This window comes from Ovis aries, chromosome 13 (assembly GCF_016772045.2).
Source record: "Ovis aries strain OAR_USU_Benz2616 breed Rambouillet chromosome 13, ARS-UI_Ramb_v3.0, whole genome shotgun sequence".
In the NCBI taxonomy this organism is placed as follows: domain Eukaryota; kingdom Metazoa; phylum Chordata; class Mammalia; order Artiodactyla; family Bovidae; genus Ovis; species Ovis aries.
This window is the reverse complement of record NC_056066.1, coordinates 30,971,396-30,985,897: the sequence shown is the minus strand read 5'-3', so window position 1 is coordinate 30,985,897 and position 14,502 is coordinate 30,971,396. Positions and strand designations below refer to the sequence as shown.

General features: G+C 37.6%; 1 protein-coding gene across 6 annotated transcripts in view; it reads left to right on the top strand.

Moving 5' to 3' along the window:
- The window catches only part of TRDMT1 (tRNA aspartic acid methyltransferase 1), a 99,165-nt gene that overhangs the window by 69,076 nt on the left and 15,587 nt on the right, over positions 1-14,502 (top strand). For 3 of the 6 annotated variants that reach the window (XM_042230590.2, XM_012188439.4, XM_004014246.4), the window contains 5 exons: positions 9,290-9,366; positions 11,723-11,794; positions 12,414-12,479; positions 13,171-13,240; positions 13,752-13,835. In XM_042230590.2, coding sequence (XP_042086524.1) covers positions 9,290-9,366; positions 11,723-11,794; positions 12,414-12,479; positions 13,171-13,240; positions 13,752-13,835 — 369 coding nt within the window. The remainder of the gene's footprint in view (positions 1-9,289; positions 9,367-11,722; positions 11,795-12,413; positions 12,480-13,170; positions 13,241-13,751; positions 13,836-14,502) is intronic. The other 3 variants (XM_042230591.2, XM_012188440.4, XM_012188444.4) reach the window with 1 other exon arrangement.

Here is a 14,502-nt window from a genome sequence, read left to right as displayed (position 1 = left end):
ATGTCTCTCTTCAACTCATCTACCTTCCCAGGTACAGTGTGAGTGTCCTTTCCCTTCACTGCTGTGTGGAAATTATCTCCAGGTAGAAAGTCTAATTATCTTCAACTTTATTTTTTGTCTTTTTCCAAGGAATGGCAGTCCTATCTGCCTATGGTCCAATATCTGAAAATAGTTATTACATTTCTCCCAGTTTTCTAGTTTATTTACAAAAGGAAAGTAAGTCTCAGAATTTATTCCCTCCAGACAGAAGCAAAAGTCCCACAAATTTTATTTAAGTAAGATACAGTTCATTATACCATGAAGTCCACCACTTTAAAGTGTACATTTTTAGCATTTTTCTTTTTTCACTTACTGACAAAGTTGTGTAAGGATTACCCCTTTCTAATTCTAGAGCGTTCTCATCCCCGTGAAAAGTAACCTGGTGCCCATTAGCAGTGACTCCCCATTTATTCCTCCCTCCAGGCCCTGGAAACCACTAATCTACTTTCTATCTCTATGGGTTTGATTTTTCTAGGCATTCCGTGTAAATGGGATCATATAGTATGTGGCCCTTTTTTGTCTGGGTTCTTGCACTTAGCATGTTTCCATATAGACATGTGGTTACATGTGTCAGTGCTTCATTTCTCTTAATGGCTGAATAGTATTCCATTATTTGGACGTACCACACTTTGTGTATCCAACAGGTTTATTTTAAGCTTCCTTTTAGCTGGATATGAAATAGGTCCATTTCCTGGCTCTGTGATTGGGTATTCACAGGGTAAAAGTCATCTGTTTATGTGTTGAAGAACGTCTATCACTGATACTGAGAACAAAATATTTTTCTGCCCGGGCCTCATCGAGAGAATTACTGTGGGTATAACATCATCTTTCCAGTCACTGGTAGAGTGCACTTCATGAACATCATGGCCAACTGCACCAAGTCTGCCAGTCTCATCATGGACGTAGGGCAGAAGTAAATACAGGGTCAGGAGAAACATACCTGTGAAAAAGTAACTGAATTGACTCATATGTAGGCAATCTGCATTTAGGTTCCAAAATTTCTGTGACATAGATTATGATAGCAAAATTTATTTTATTTTAAAAAATTGCATCTAAGTTTAAATTTAATGTAAATATGTAAAAGTTGATGCGGCCAAATATCCAATTCAGCAAGGGTTTTCTCCCACTGAACAAAATATGAAACAACAACAAAATCTCAGTAAAGCTCCCATTACGTTAGATGACTTAACCTTTTTCTGTTTTTTACCTTCTAAGGGAAACTGTGAGACACTTTACGTATTTGGGGTTCCCAACTACATGCCAAAAGAAATTTGGGGGCATTTAGAATAATATATATGTAACCATTTTTCTAGTGATAGCTCTATTTCAGTACTAGTTTTAATAGATGATAACAAGTCATATTATCTGCATATAAAATGAGAATACTAGGGAGAGGAAAGAATGGAGATAGGAACCTCCCACTCATTTGAGAGGAGAGAATCAGTTCATTAAAAGTGTCTATGAGAAAAAAGACGATGTGCCTTCCTACAGCTGTTAGTCTCTTCTTGGATGTTCTCTTCAGCCCTGTTCTGTAATGGAAAGAGTATGTCATGTCCAGATCAAATGTATCAGAAGTACATTGAGGGTCATGCTTAAAAAGCAGTTGGGAATTTAATGGAGAACTTAGGAGTAATGAGAGACTTAAGGGGTTTTAAGTTTCATAAGCAGGAGGAGAAGGGGATGACAGAGGATGAGATGGTTGGATGGCATCACCGACTCAGTGGACATGAGTTTGAGTGAACTCCAGGAGTTGGTGATGGACAGGGAGGCCTGGCGGGCTGCAGTCGATGGGTCGCAAAGAGTCAGCCATGACTGAACAACTGAACTGAACTGAACTGAAAACAACATATTCTGATCAACTGAAATTTGAGAAAATTGACTTCATGCAAGTTATTGAGCCCTTAGAGGAACAGAGATATGACTGAGAACTAGTCTTTACCTGCAGAAACTTACTACTTAGTGCAGAAGTTGAACTGGTGAACACTTTTCTTTGGGACTTCTGATTGAATGGCAAAGACAAGATATTTCTATTCTAAAATTATATTTCTTTTCCTAATAGAAATAAGAGAAAAGAGGAGATGGGAAACCATTATGAATGAAAATAGGATTTAAACAGAAACCAAAACAAAAAAGAAAACTGAGAAAAATAATGTCAGATATAGTGGCAATAAGACAGTGAATGAAGATGGCAAAAGTGCATTCAATTTAGATCTCTCTGTGTCTCATGCAGCTTTGAGAAGGACAAGGGAGTAGACAAAGCAGACCCAGCAATTATTTGTTCAAAGTGAAGAGAAGAGACATTAAAACATTCCAAATCACTGGGCTGAAAACATCACTGCAAGCTCTGCAGACTTCTTACTCATTCTAAATGTGAGAACATGGGTTAAGGACAGAGGCATGGTCTTAAGTTAGAGAGCTTTGTGGGTTCTTCCCAGAAACTGCAGTGACAAAGTACTTGCTCTTTCATCTTTTTAGCAAATTTCTCGATTCAAGTGATTTCCATTAAAAAAAAAAAAAAATATATATATATATATATATATATATATATATATTAGTAATTAGAAAGGAGCCTTTGAGGCTATGTTGATAGAGTACTTTTTGAAGGAAGGAAGTAACAAAAACAAGCAGAATATTTACAGAAAAATTGTGTGAAGAAGCAGAAGAAAATTACAAACACACATCTCCATTAGTTTGAAACCTTAAATAAAACATGATATCTTCAGGAACTCAAATAAATGTATTGTTGTTCAGTCACAGTCACGCCCGATTCTTTGCAACCCCATGGACTGTAGTATGCCAGGCTTCCCTGTCCTTCACCATCACCCAGTTTGCTCAAACTCTTGTCCATTGAATCGGTGGTGCCATTCAATCATTTCTTCCTCTGTCGTCCCCTTCTCCTCCTGCCTTCAATCTCTCCCAGCATAAGGGTCTTTTCTAATGAGTTGGCTCTTTGCATCAGGTGGCCAAAGTATCGTAGCTTCATTCAAAAGCAATAATAAGACAATAGACTTGAAAACTATCAGTGGCCTGGGAAGAAGAAAAAGAGATGAGAAAAATAAAACCATTATAGAAATAAAAGTTATGTCAGAGTGGCAAACAGAGGACAGCAAAACAAACGGGACAAAAACATTCAGTTCAGTTCAGTTCAGTCGCTCAGTCGTGTCCGACTCTTTGTGACCCCATGAATCACAGCATGCCAGGCCTCCCTGTCCATCACCAACTCCGGAGTTCACTCAGACTCACGTCCATCTAGTCAGTGATGCCACTGAGCCATCTCATCCTCTGTTGTCCCCTTCTCCTCCTGCCCCCAATCCCTCCCAGCATCTGAGTCTTTTCCAATGAGTCAACTCTTTGCATGAGGTGGCCAAAGTACTGGAGTTTCAGCTTCAGCATAATTCCCTCCAAAGAAATTCCAGGGCTGATCTTCTTCAGACTGGACTGGTTGGATCTCGTTGCAGTCCAAGGGACTCTCAAGAGTCTTCTCCAACACCACAATTCAAAAGCATCAATTGTTTGGCGCTCAGCCTTCTTCACAGTCCAACTCTCACATCCGTACATGACCACAGGAAAAACCACAGCCTTGACTAGACGGAGCTTAGTCGGCAAAGTAATGTCCCTGCTTTTGATTATGCTATCTAAGTTGCTCATAACTTTTCTTCCAAGGAGTAAGCGTCTTTTAATTTCATGGCTGCAGTCACCATCTGCAGTGATTTTGGAGCCCCCAAAAATAAAGTCTGCCACTGTTTCCACTGTTTCCCCATCTATTTCCCATGAAGTGATGGGACCGGATGCCATGATCTTCGTTTTCTGAATGTTGAGCTTTAAGCCAACTTTTTCACTCTCCTCTTTCACTTTCATCAAGAGGCTCTTTAGTTCCTCTTCACTTTCTGCCATAAGGGTGGTGTCATCTGCATATCTGAGGTTATTGATATTTCTCCCAGCAATCTTGACTCCAGCTTGTGCTTCTTCTAACCCAGTGTTTCTCATGATGTACTCTGCATAGAAGTTAAATAAGCAGGGTGACAATATACAGCCCTGACATACTCCTTTTCCTATTTGGAACCAGTCTGTTGTTCCATGTCCAGTTCTAACTGTTGCATCCTGACCTGCATACAGGTTTCTCAAGAGGCAGATCAGGTGGTCTGATACTCCCATCTCTTGAAGAATTTTCCACAGTTTATTGTGATCCACACAGTCAAAAGCTTTGGCATAGTCAATAAAGCAGAAATAGATGTTTTTCTGGAACTCTCTTCCTTTTCCATCATCTAGCAGATGTTGGCAATTTGATCTCTGGTTCCTCTGCCTTTTCTAAAACCAGCTTGAACATCAGGAAGTTCACGGTTCACGTACTGCTGAAGCCTGGCTTGGAGAATTTTGAGCATTACTTTACTAGCATGTGAGATGAGTGCAATTGTGTGGTAGTTTGAATATTGTTTGGCATTGTGTTTCTTTGGGATTGGAATGAAAACTGACCTTATCCAGTCCTGTGGCCACTGCTGGGTTTTCCACGTTTGCTGGCATATTGAGTGCAGCACTTTCACAGCATCCTCTTTCAGGATTTGAAACAGCTCAACTGGAATTCCATCACCTCCACTAGCTTTGTTTGTAGTGATGTTTTCTAAGGCCCACTTAACTTCACATTCCAGGATGTCTGGCTCTAGGTGAGTGATCACACCATAGTGATTATCTGGGTCGTGAAGATCTATTTTGTACAGTTCTTCTGTGTATTCTTGCCACCTCTTCTTAACATCTCCTGCTTCTGTTAGGTCCCTACCATTTCTGTCCTTTTTCGAGCCCATCTTTGCATGAAATGTTCCCTTGGTATCTCTAATTTTCTTGAAGAGATCTCTAGTCTTTCCCATTAAACATTAACAGAAGTAAATGAAAAACATTCCTGAAATAAAACCTCCAACAATTAATGAACTGTATTACCTGTGAACCCTTACTGAAAAAAAATGATTCAGTAACTTAATCTAACTAAGCAAGCAATGAATCAGAGTGGAAAACCCAGAAATAAAGCTGCCATGTTAGGAAAGAAATTATGGTCAGGAAGCAAGGTGAGATGTTATAAATCTTGGCAGTGTAAAAATACTATAATTGGAGTAGGAAGGGAAAGTGAGACTCAAAAAATATGTCTATTCTTTGAAAGATAAATGAAGCTGTAGATTTTTAGGACATTATTTCATGTTGTTGTCAGGAGCTCAGCTGAGCTGTCAGGGATCAGAGTAGCTGATTAAAGCAACAGGGCAAAAATGAAAGAGTGAAGCCTTGATTACTTGCTGTAGAGAAAATGTCTATGCCCTGCCCCCTGTTCTGTTTCCCTAGGGTACAGCACCCCGCTGGGAAGTTGAGTGAATCAGCAGACATGGGAGTCAGCTAACAGTTGAGGGAGCCCCTGGTATTGGAGGAGAGTGCGATTTGCTGGATATAGTCATAGCAAGAGAAGTATCTTTAAGGGCTCCTCCTCCTCCCAGAAGGAGGCCTTGGCAGAAATAGACGGCAGCTGAAGAGGACTCTGTGCCCACAGATAGAGAGATCTTCGAATGCAAATAAGTGAAGAGCATGACCTTCCAGGGGGCCTTGCTGTCAGAGACTGCCAGGCACTGGCCTTGCACCAAGTCTGGAGTGGGTAGGATGACTTTCCCCAGCACCTGCTGGGTGAAGCCTTTGTCATGGCCTGTGGTCAGGCCTGAAAAATGCATGTAGGTTTTTAACCAAGAACAGGACAGTTACAAAGATAATTAGTAATAAAACTAAAATCTGGTATTTATCTAGATAGGAGATGGAAAATTACTAGTTACTACAATGTAAGTATGTGAGCTGAAAACTTGCTGGGTTTCTTCAGCTTTGTATTCCCAGACCTATCACAGTGCTTAGCATATTATAGATACTCTGAAATATTGGTAGGTTAGATTATGAACATTGTCTAATGAACTACATATTGTGCCTAAAAAATGGAAAAATGCCAGGTATAACAGGTATTTCAGAACTGATATTAGATAAGGTCTGTCTAAAGGCAAAATGTATTTTTGAGTCATAGAAAATTGCTTTATAATGGGGATTAATACAATGATCAAGAAAGTTCTGTTCTTGAATAAAACATGTAATTTTGAACAAATCATTCATGAACAAAACATCAGAGTTCATAGGGCAGAAAATAGTATGAAATATCCACTCAGTAAGTTTTTATTGAAGATTTACCATGTGCCACAATGTTTTAGTTCTCTTTGCTGCTGCTGCTAAGTCGCTTCAGTCGTGTCCGACTCTGTGTGACCCCGTAGACAGCAGCCCATCAGGCTCCCCTGTCTCTGGGATTCTCCAGGCAAGAACACTGGAGTAGGTTGCCATTTCCTTCTCCAATGCATGAGAATGAAAAGTGAAGTCGCTCAGTCGTGTCCGACTCCTAGGCGACCCCATGGACTGCAGCCTACCAGGCTCCTCTAGATTAACAATAAATTCACTAAAACAGTCAAAAGTAGTTGTTTACTAATCTGCCAATTTCTTCCTGAAGTTTAAATGAAAATTAAGTGTGAGAATGACCAGGAAGCTTTTTGAGAAGAGAAGTAATAAAACAAGTAGTGTGACAAAGTTGCTCATCAACACTCAGTAAATGAAGTTACTGCGTGAAGTTGATCTAATGTTTTCTGAAAGCAAGGATTTTTTTTTTAACTTGAATGCTCTGGTTATAAAAAAGAATAGATTTCCATTAGTGTTATTATAAAATATCAAATTATTAGAGTTAATCCATGCATCTCTGTAATTACTTTCTTGAACCCTGTCACATACACTGACCTAGACTGCTAAATTAAAGATAGTTGTGAATGGTTTCCTGAGTGATTAAGTTTTGCATAACTGCTCTGTCATTTGGGTTGTGCTGTTAAAAAAAAATCACCCTTTCCAAAAATCCTTTAAAATTGTAATTTTGTATGTCTAATTGGAGGTATTGGAGGTGTTAACTGTTTACTTCTTTTAGATTCTAGACTTAGGATGCTCCTAATGTTAAAAGTTGTTGTTTGTTTTTTATTTTAATTTTAGGAATTTAGCTTTCATCAGTCTACAGTCAGTTGTGAAGTCAGTAAGTTGCTTTTCTTAATAGCCCTGTGCTAACTAGCTATGTAACTTAAGTACCTGTGATAATGGTACTGCTCTGCCCCAGGTTTCGTGACACACTGTTGAGTGTATGATTGTCAGATTGTTTTCTTTAGAACTCAGGGTTCTAGAGGTGCTTTGGGAGCTTTTCAATATTTGATTTTCATTTCATTTTACATATACATCTTAAACTACTTTTAAAAGCCTGTGATTTAAAAACAATAGACATGTACATTCAAACTTTTAATACAATAGAGACAACTGATGTGTTCAACAAGTTAACTCTTTTCAGAACTCAGAATAAAGCTTTTCCTGCTTTTTCCATGAACTGGAACTTCTTAGAAAAGTGTTGTAACTAGGAATGTTGGGATTCTGGGCTTGTTGCTTTAAATTTCTGGCCAAGAGTATATTCTAACAGAGCCTAATGAGAATTGACCAAACCCATGATTTGTATTTCTCTGTATTTGTCTTCTGATACTGTATATAAAGGAGCAAAACACTGCATCTTAAAACTGTTTAGCCCAGTAGGCATTGTTTGGTTAATCTTGTTTATAATCTTTTGAGGTTCTTTGACTACACACAACTGTAAAACAGTATGCAGACATCTGAAAGTGGGACCCTTTTCTGTTTGGTGATATACTGACAGACAGACAGGAGAGAAGGGGTGACTGGTCAATACATCACATTTTCTAAACAAAAAATACTAATAGAAAGGGATGAAAGAGATGGGAATACCAGACCACCTGACCTGCCTCTTGAGAAATCTGTATGCAGGTCAGGAAGCAACAGTTAGAACTGGACATGGAACAACAGACTGGTTCCAAATAGGAAAAGGAGTACGTCAAGGCTGTATATTGTCACCCTGCTTATTTAACTTATGTGCAGAGTACATCATGAGAAACGCTGGGCTGGATGAAGCACAAGCTGGAATCAAGATTGCCAGGAGAAATATCAATAACCTCAGATATGCCAATGACACCACTCTTATGGCAGAAAGTGGAGAAGAACTAAAGAGCCTCTTGATGAAAGTGAAAGAGGAGAGTGAAAAAGTTGGCTTAAAGCTCAACGTTCAGAAAATGAAGATCATGGCATCTGGTCCCATCACTTCATGGGAAATAGATGGGGAAACAGTGGAAACAGTGGCAGACTTTATTTTTGGGGGCTCCAAAATCACTGCAGATGGTGATTGCAGCCATGAAATTAAAAGACGCTTACTCCTTGGAAGAAAAGTTATGAGCAACTTAGATAGCATAATCAAAAGCAGGGACATTACTTTGCTGACTAAGGTCCGTCTAGTCAAGGCTATGGTTTTTCCTGTGGTCCTGTACGGATGTGAGAGTTGGGCTGTGAAGAAGGCTGAGCGCCGAAGAATTGATGCTTTTGAACTGTGGTGTTGGAGAAGACTCTTGAGAGTCCATTGGACTGCAGCGAGATCCAACCAGTCCATTCTGAAGGAGATCAGCCCTGGGACTTCTTTGGAAGGAATGATGCAAAAGCTGGAACTCCAGTACTTTGGCCACCTCATGCGAAGAGTTGACTCATTGTAAGAGACTCTGATGCTGGGAGGGATTGTGGACAGGAGGAGAAGGGGACAACAGAGGATGAGATGGCTCGATGGCATCACTGACTCAATGGATGTGAGTCTGAGTGAACTCCGGGAGTTGGTGATGGACAGGGAGGCCTGGCGTGCTGTGATTCATGGGGTCGCAAAGAGTCGGACACGACTGAGCGACTAAACTGAACTGAATAGAAAGGTGTTAATAATTCTCTAGATCTTTTGCTGAAATTAATTATGAAATAAAGTTCTCCACGTTTGATTCCTGAAATCACAGCAGTCTTAATTAGACTTGAGGTATCATAGAGACATGAAATGCTTAGGGTCTAACTTTCCAGCTCTGCTTGGGCTGGCCCTAGGGTTTGGGGAAAGTCACTTAATCTTTTATAGCTTCAGCTTATTGCTCCACTTCGTTTACAAAATCACTTTGCAAAGTTAGTTTAACTGAAGTTTATTTTAAAAGTATTAAATGTTTTATAAACTTATAAGTGTTATAAATAAGCAGTCACAATTTCTGATATATTTAGTTGTAATTAGCATGTTTCCTTTTTCCCCCTTCTACACATGTTTTTATATTCTTTTCCCCCCTAAATATTCATTCCTTAGGGCATTACACTAGAAGAGTTTGACAGATTATCTTTCAATATGATTTTAATGAGCCCACCCTGTCAGCCCTTCACAAGGTATGTATAATACATGTTTCTCTGTTAGGAAGAATACTTTTGAAAGATTCATTAAATCAAATATAGTGTAATTTCAAGCACGAACACTATAAAGTCCATTCACTGCATTTCCCTAGTCTTGAATTTTTTCATATGTAATTCTCTTTCTCTATTCACATTTATAAGTCAGCATTAATCATGAGGAAAAGAGCAATTAACTGCCAGATGAGCACAGTGATTTAGGCATAGTCATTGTAGGTATGGCGAGACTATGTGGTACCTCTGTAATAGCTAGTGAAGATAAAATATATTTCTGACCTAAATTACCTTGAATTATTTAAATTAATCAGCATTCTGGAATATCTTCCTAACACTGATTAATCACAGTCAATTTTCATAATAAATATTCAAGTCCTAAATTACTTAACTGTAAAATTTTAAAGCTAGTCAAGAATGCATCTGTGAATTTTGCATTTCTCAAAATTGGTATGTACATTTAATAATACATACAATTAATAAAATAGCTTTTTTAAAGCTTTGTTCCAATTCACTTTCTTCTTATAAGGTATTTATTTGACTGTATTTCAGGGAATTATACTTTAGATAAAATCTTCTAATCTATCTTCATTTAGATATTTTTAACAGTAGTATTTTTAATTAAGTAACTATGATAATAATGAAAGGCATCCAAATGTCTTACTAGATTTTGCCATGTAATTCAACAAGCTTATGGGATGTGCATTAGTATACTGTCTTTTACAGTTGAGCAGCTGAGACATAGAAAGTTTAAGTAATTCTCTCAAGGTCATACATTTAGAAAATGTAAGGGCCAGGATTTATCAATTATTTTATATCATTCCATTTAAACACATAATGCAATTTTAAGTTTAGTAAAAATTCAAATTTAAATAAATATTCTGCTCATGCTTAATTTCCACCCATTTTTATTTATTTCAAATTTTCTAGGAAATTAATTCCTCAAGGATTTATTGTGCCTCTACATTAGAGGTATTGTTTTTAATGCTGCAGTTCTGTTACAGAACTTACAGACTGACAAATATTAATAATTACTTTGTAATGTGATGTAAGGGGATAATAAATGAATGCTGAAACTGCCATGAGAACATAGAGGAGAAAGGTGTTATATTGCTGTGTATCAGGAGGGAGGAATTCTTTCGGATGTAATGTTGGAATTGTGTCTGAAAGCAGACTGGGAATTTATCAGGGAAGGATGACTTTCCAAAAACACCTTTGTGTAGAATCAGCCTTTACATTCCAAATAAAGATTGTCCTGAGCTATGCAAAGGTGTGGCCTTTTTGACTGCCATGAGTGGGAGGCTCAGAGCAGAGTGCAGCCCCAGCACTGTGATGCCTCAGAGGTCCCTGCAGTGGGGCCCATGTCTTTCCTATGATACCATTCTTGCTCTGTATCAGCCCAGATCCAGCTGCTAATGGCCGCAGAGTCTGATTCTGCAACGCAATCATTATTTGGAACTCTGAGAGGAAAGGGACTAAATGAGAAGAAACCAAGGTTTCTGAGGAATCTATACAAGTCTACTCTCATCTCCCATTTGAGCCTCAGATCTACTGATGATTTTGGTCCTGCTATCAGGCATGAGGAGCTGATAAGTGATGTCAAGTAATTTAAGACTTTGAAGCTAATATGTGACAAGGTCTTAAATCCTAATCCTCTGTTGTTATAATTCATGCCCAATCTAGTCTTCCTTTCTGCTTGATTCTTGATCATATTGAATGTTACTTATAAGATCTAATTGCTGATCCAAATACCACCTTTTCACATGACCTGTTGACCTAGTTAGTCTAACCAAGTTGCAACACCTTGTGTAGAATCAAGCTTTTACCTTTATTGTCTCCTGTGTACATTGAAAAAGATTGTCCTGATCTTACCTACTATCTTGGTTTACTTGGATGTGATTAGTTACCAGTGCCATCAACTCTTATGTTGCCACCCTGCCCAACCAACTCATCCCCCTGAACTTCTTTTGTCTCCCTTAGTGCAGAGAAAAAGGTGTCACCAGCCAATTGTGTGTGTATGTGTGTGTGTGTGTGTGTGTGTGTTTCCTAAACAAGTTGATTTTAAGAGGATAATTGTTTTTAATTCTTCATTGACTTCTTCTTCTTTGCCTCATGTAAGTCATTTAGGCATATTATTTTTTTATAAGTACCACATTTACTAGACAGACAAAGCTTTTTTTGTTTTAATTAAATGAATAAATATGTTTTGTTCTTTATAGCAACAGATATGATCATATTTTTTGTGAGGACCAACTAATTGTAGTTCTGTGTTTTGCCTTTTTAAAAGTGACTTGATATCTTTATGTAAAATTCTTGAGCTTATTTTCTTAATCCCTTTCAGAATTGGCTTGCAAGGTGATGTGACTGATCCAAGGACAAATAGCTTCTTATATATTCTAGACATTCTCCCAAGGTAAAAACTTAGATTCCTGTACAAGCTTACCATAAGTGTAAAACTTTGCATCTGGAAGAACGTGATGTTTATCATTTTATAGAGATTAGCAGCTTCTACGGATACTATACATGCCATTTATTTTCTGCCATGACTGATAGAGCAACTGCAAATGTTTGTTGATTCTGCAGTGCTGCTAAAGTGAGTGACAGGGTGTTACAGCCTAATAGCCGAATTGTATTGCCTCTGCTCACAGGATTAGTGCAGATGATGCTAATGTTAGTGAATGCTGTTGCCCATGGTCTGGAAAATTGCACTGCTAACCCTAGAAGCTGTATTCCACATAAATGTTAGCCCTTTGAACTGCCATTCTGTGCAGTTCAAAGCTCTATGCACTCCTGTGTTTTCATTTAAACTTCAGTGGAAATTAATATTTCGAATGTTATCCTTATCAAGTGTGCCATGTTTATGGGGGAAAGGGTTAAAATATGTCATCTCCATCCTTTGTAAAATTCTTTTCTAAAATCGGTTTGAACAGTTACCTTGTATTTCTCACAAGGATTTTCTTTGCTTCTTGCTTCTTAGTATTGAGATGTTTGGAATTCTGTTTGGTTTTTTTGTTTGTTTGTTTTTGTTTTAGATTACAAAAATTACCGAAGTATATTCTTGTAGAAAATGTTAAAGGTTTTGAAGTATCTTCTGCAAGGTAAGAAATGTATTTCTCTTGTGTTCATCTTAGAGTTGGTATATTATATAATAAGAGCTGTTGTGAAATAAAGATCTGAAAAATAAATGTGTACATTCTGACATTTAAGATATGTTATGTAATTTATCATTAATGTAGTTTTCAAATAGTAATGTGAAGTATCACAAGGTTAGGGTCAGCTGATTCTCTCGGATTTTGCTACGTTTGAATTTTTCCAGAATGAGTAATGCGAATGGTATTTCTCAATTTTAGCTGCTTAAGTTGGTGTCCATTTCATTAGAATTAGAAATGTTTTCAGTAAGAATTAGTCCTCTTGACAGGCAGTTTCTGTCCTATTGGATTGAAGAAGCAAGCCCTGTGTCAGGGCCCTTTCAGATGGTTGCCCCACTGGAGAAAATGCAACCAATTAGTGTTGCCCTATCTGATTGGCTACAGACAAAGCTTCATTCCAATAACGAATTTACCATCAGTGGATTAGCAATTTTTTATTTATAATACAGATTCTCTCTTTTTTTGAGAAATGTAATTTCTCAAGTATTGGACTTAAGACCCAGGATTTTCCTCTTTTTATACAAGTTGAATGGAGGTACAGTTTTCACATAAAATGAAGTTTTATGTGTAATATTTTATATAAGAACCACATTTCAAACTATAGAGTGAAAGCTTTTTTTCTTACCCTTTATCTTTTCAGAGATCTGTTAATACAAACAATAGAAAATTGTGGCTTTCAGTACCAAGAATTTCTATTGTCTCCAACCTCTGTAAGTACCACAATTATAAACTTAAATAAATTTTCCCAAAGGGAATTTGATTCAATAAAAAGAATGGATCCATTTTAAATAATATTAGAGGCAAATCTTAAAATGAGTTCAGACATGGTTCCTTCTATATCTGAATTTTATAGCTATATGTGAATTTTATTTTTTATGATTACTGTACTATCAATAATGAATGTTAAGAAAATCTATATATCTTCTTACCTGGGAAATATAAAGTGAAAGTGACTCATAGACATGATTCATCTGATTCCATCTTCATTTCATTCGAATAAAGGTACAAAGTGACAGTTTAAAAGGTTCAAGAATTTTCTGCAGGGAAGTCTTCGGCAAATAGATAATGGAATTTTGTCTGGCAGAAACTAATGTAGACCTGATGTAAACTAATGTATAGTGTATGAGTTGTTTTTGTTTTTTTTTTTTTCACTAGATGCTAACAGTTAGTATAGATCACTTTAATTTCCCATAGCAACTACCTGTTCTGCTTCACTTTCAGCTTGGCATTCCAAATTCAAGATTACGGTACTTCCTTATTGCAAAGCTTCAGCCAGAGCCATTCCCTTTTCAGGCCCCTGGCCAGGTATTATTATTATCATTGTTGTTCTCATCATCATCATCATTATTTATCTGTTGTAAGTAGGTCTCAGTCTGCTTATTTATTTTCTGGCACTACTAGTGGAGGTTTGTGTGTCCTCTCATGCCTGTAATAAAGATCATGCATTCAGTCTATCTTCTAAGCCTTTTGCGCCTCCTTATGTTGTTTAGTTGCTAAGTCATGTCTGACTCTTTGAGACTCCATGGACTGTAGCCTGCCAGAATCCTCTGTCTGTGGGATTTCTCAGGCAGGAATAGTGGAGCAGGTTGCCATTTCCTTTTTCAAGGGATCTTCCCAACCCAGGAATTGAACCTGCGTCTCTTGTGTCTCCTGCATTTGCAGGTGGATTCTTTATCACAGAGCCACCAGGGAAGCCCTCCCATTCCTAATATGACCACTTTAATTGCTTGAAACAAAACCAGAAGCATTTCTTTCATCATTACAAAAAATAAGTTGAAAGTAAAAAGTTACCATTACTGCTGTTATCAATTGTCAGAAGAGAAATTATTGGAGGGGAAATGAACCCCCCAATAATTTCTCTTCTGACCATTGATTCTTTTGCATCTATTATTTTTCTCCCTCAATAGAAGCCATTAACTGCTATTGATAAAAATTCAGTATACTGTCTTAAAAATGGCTCAAGTGTTTTCAC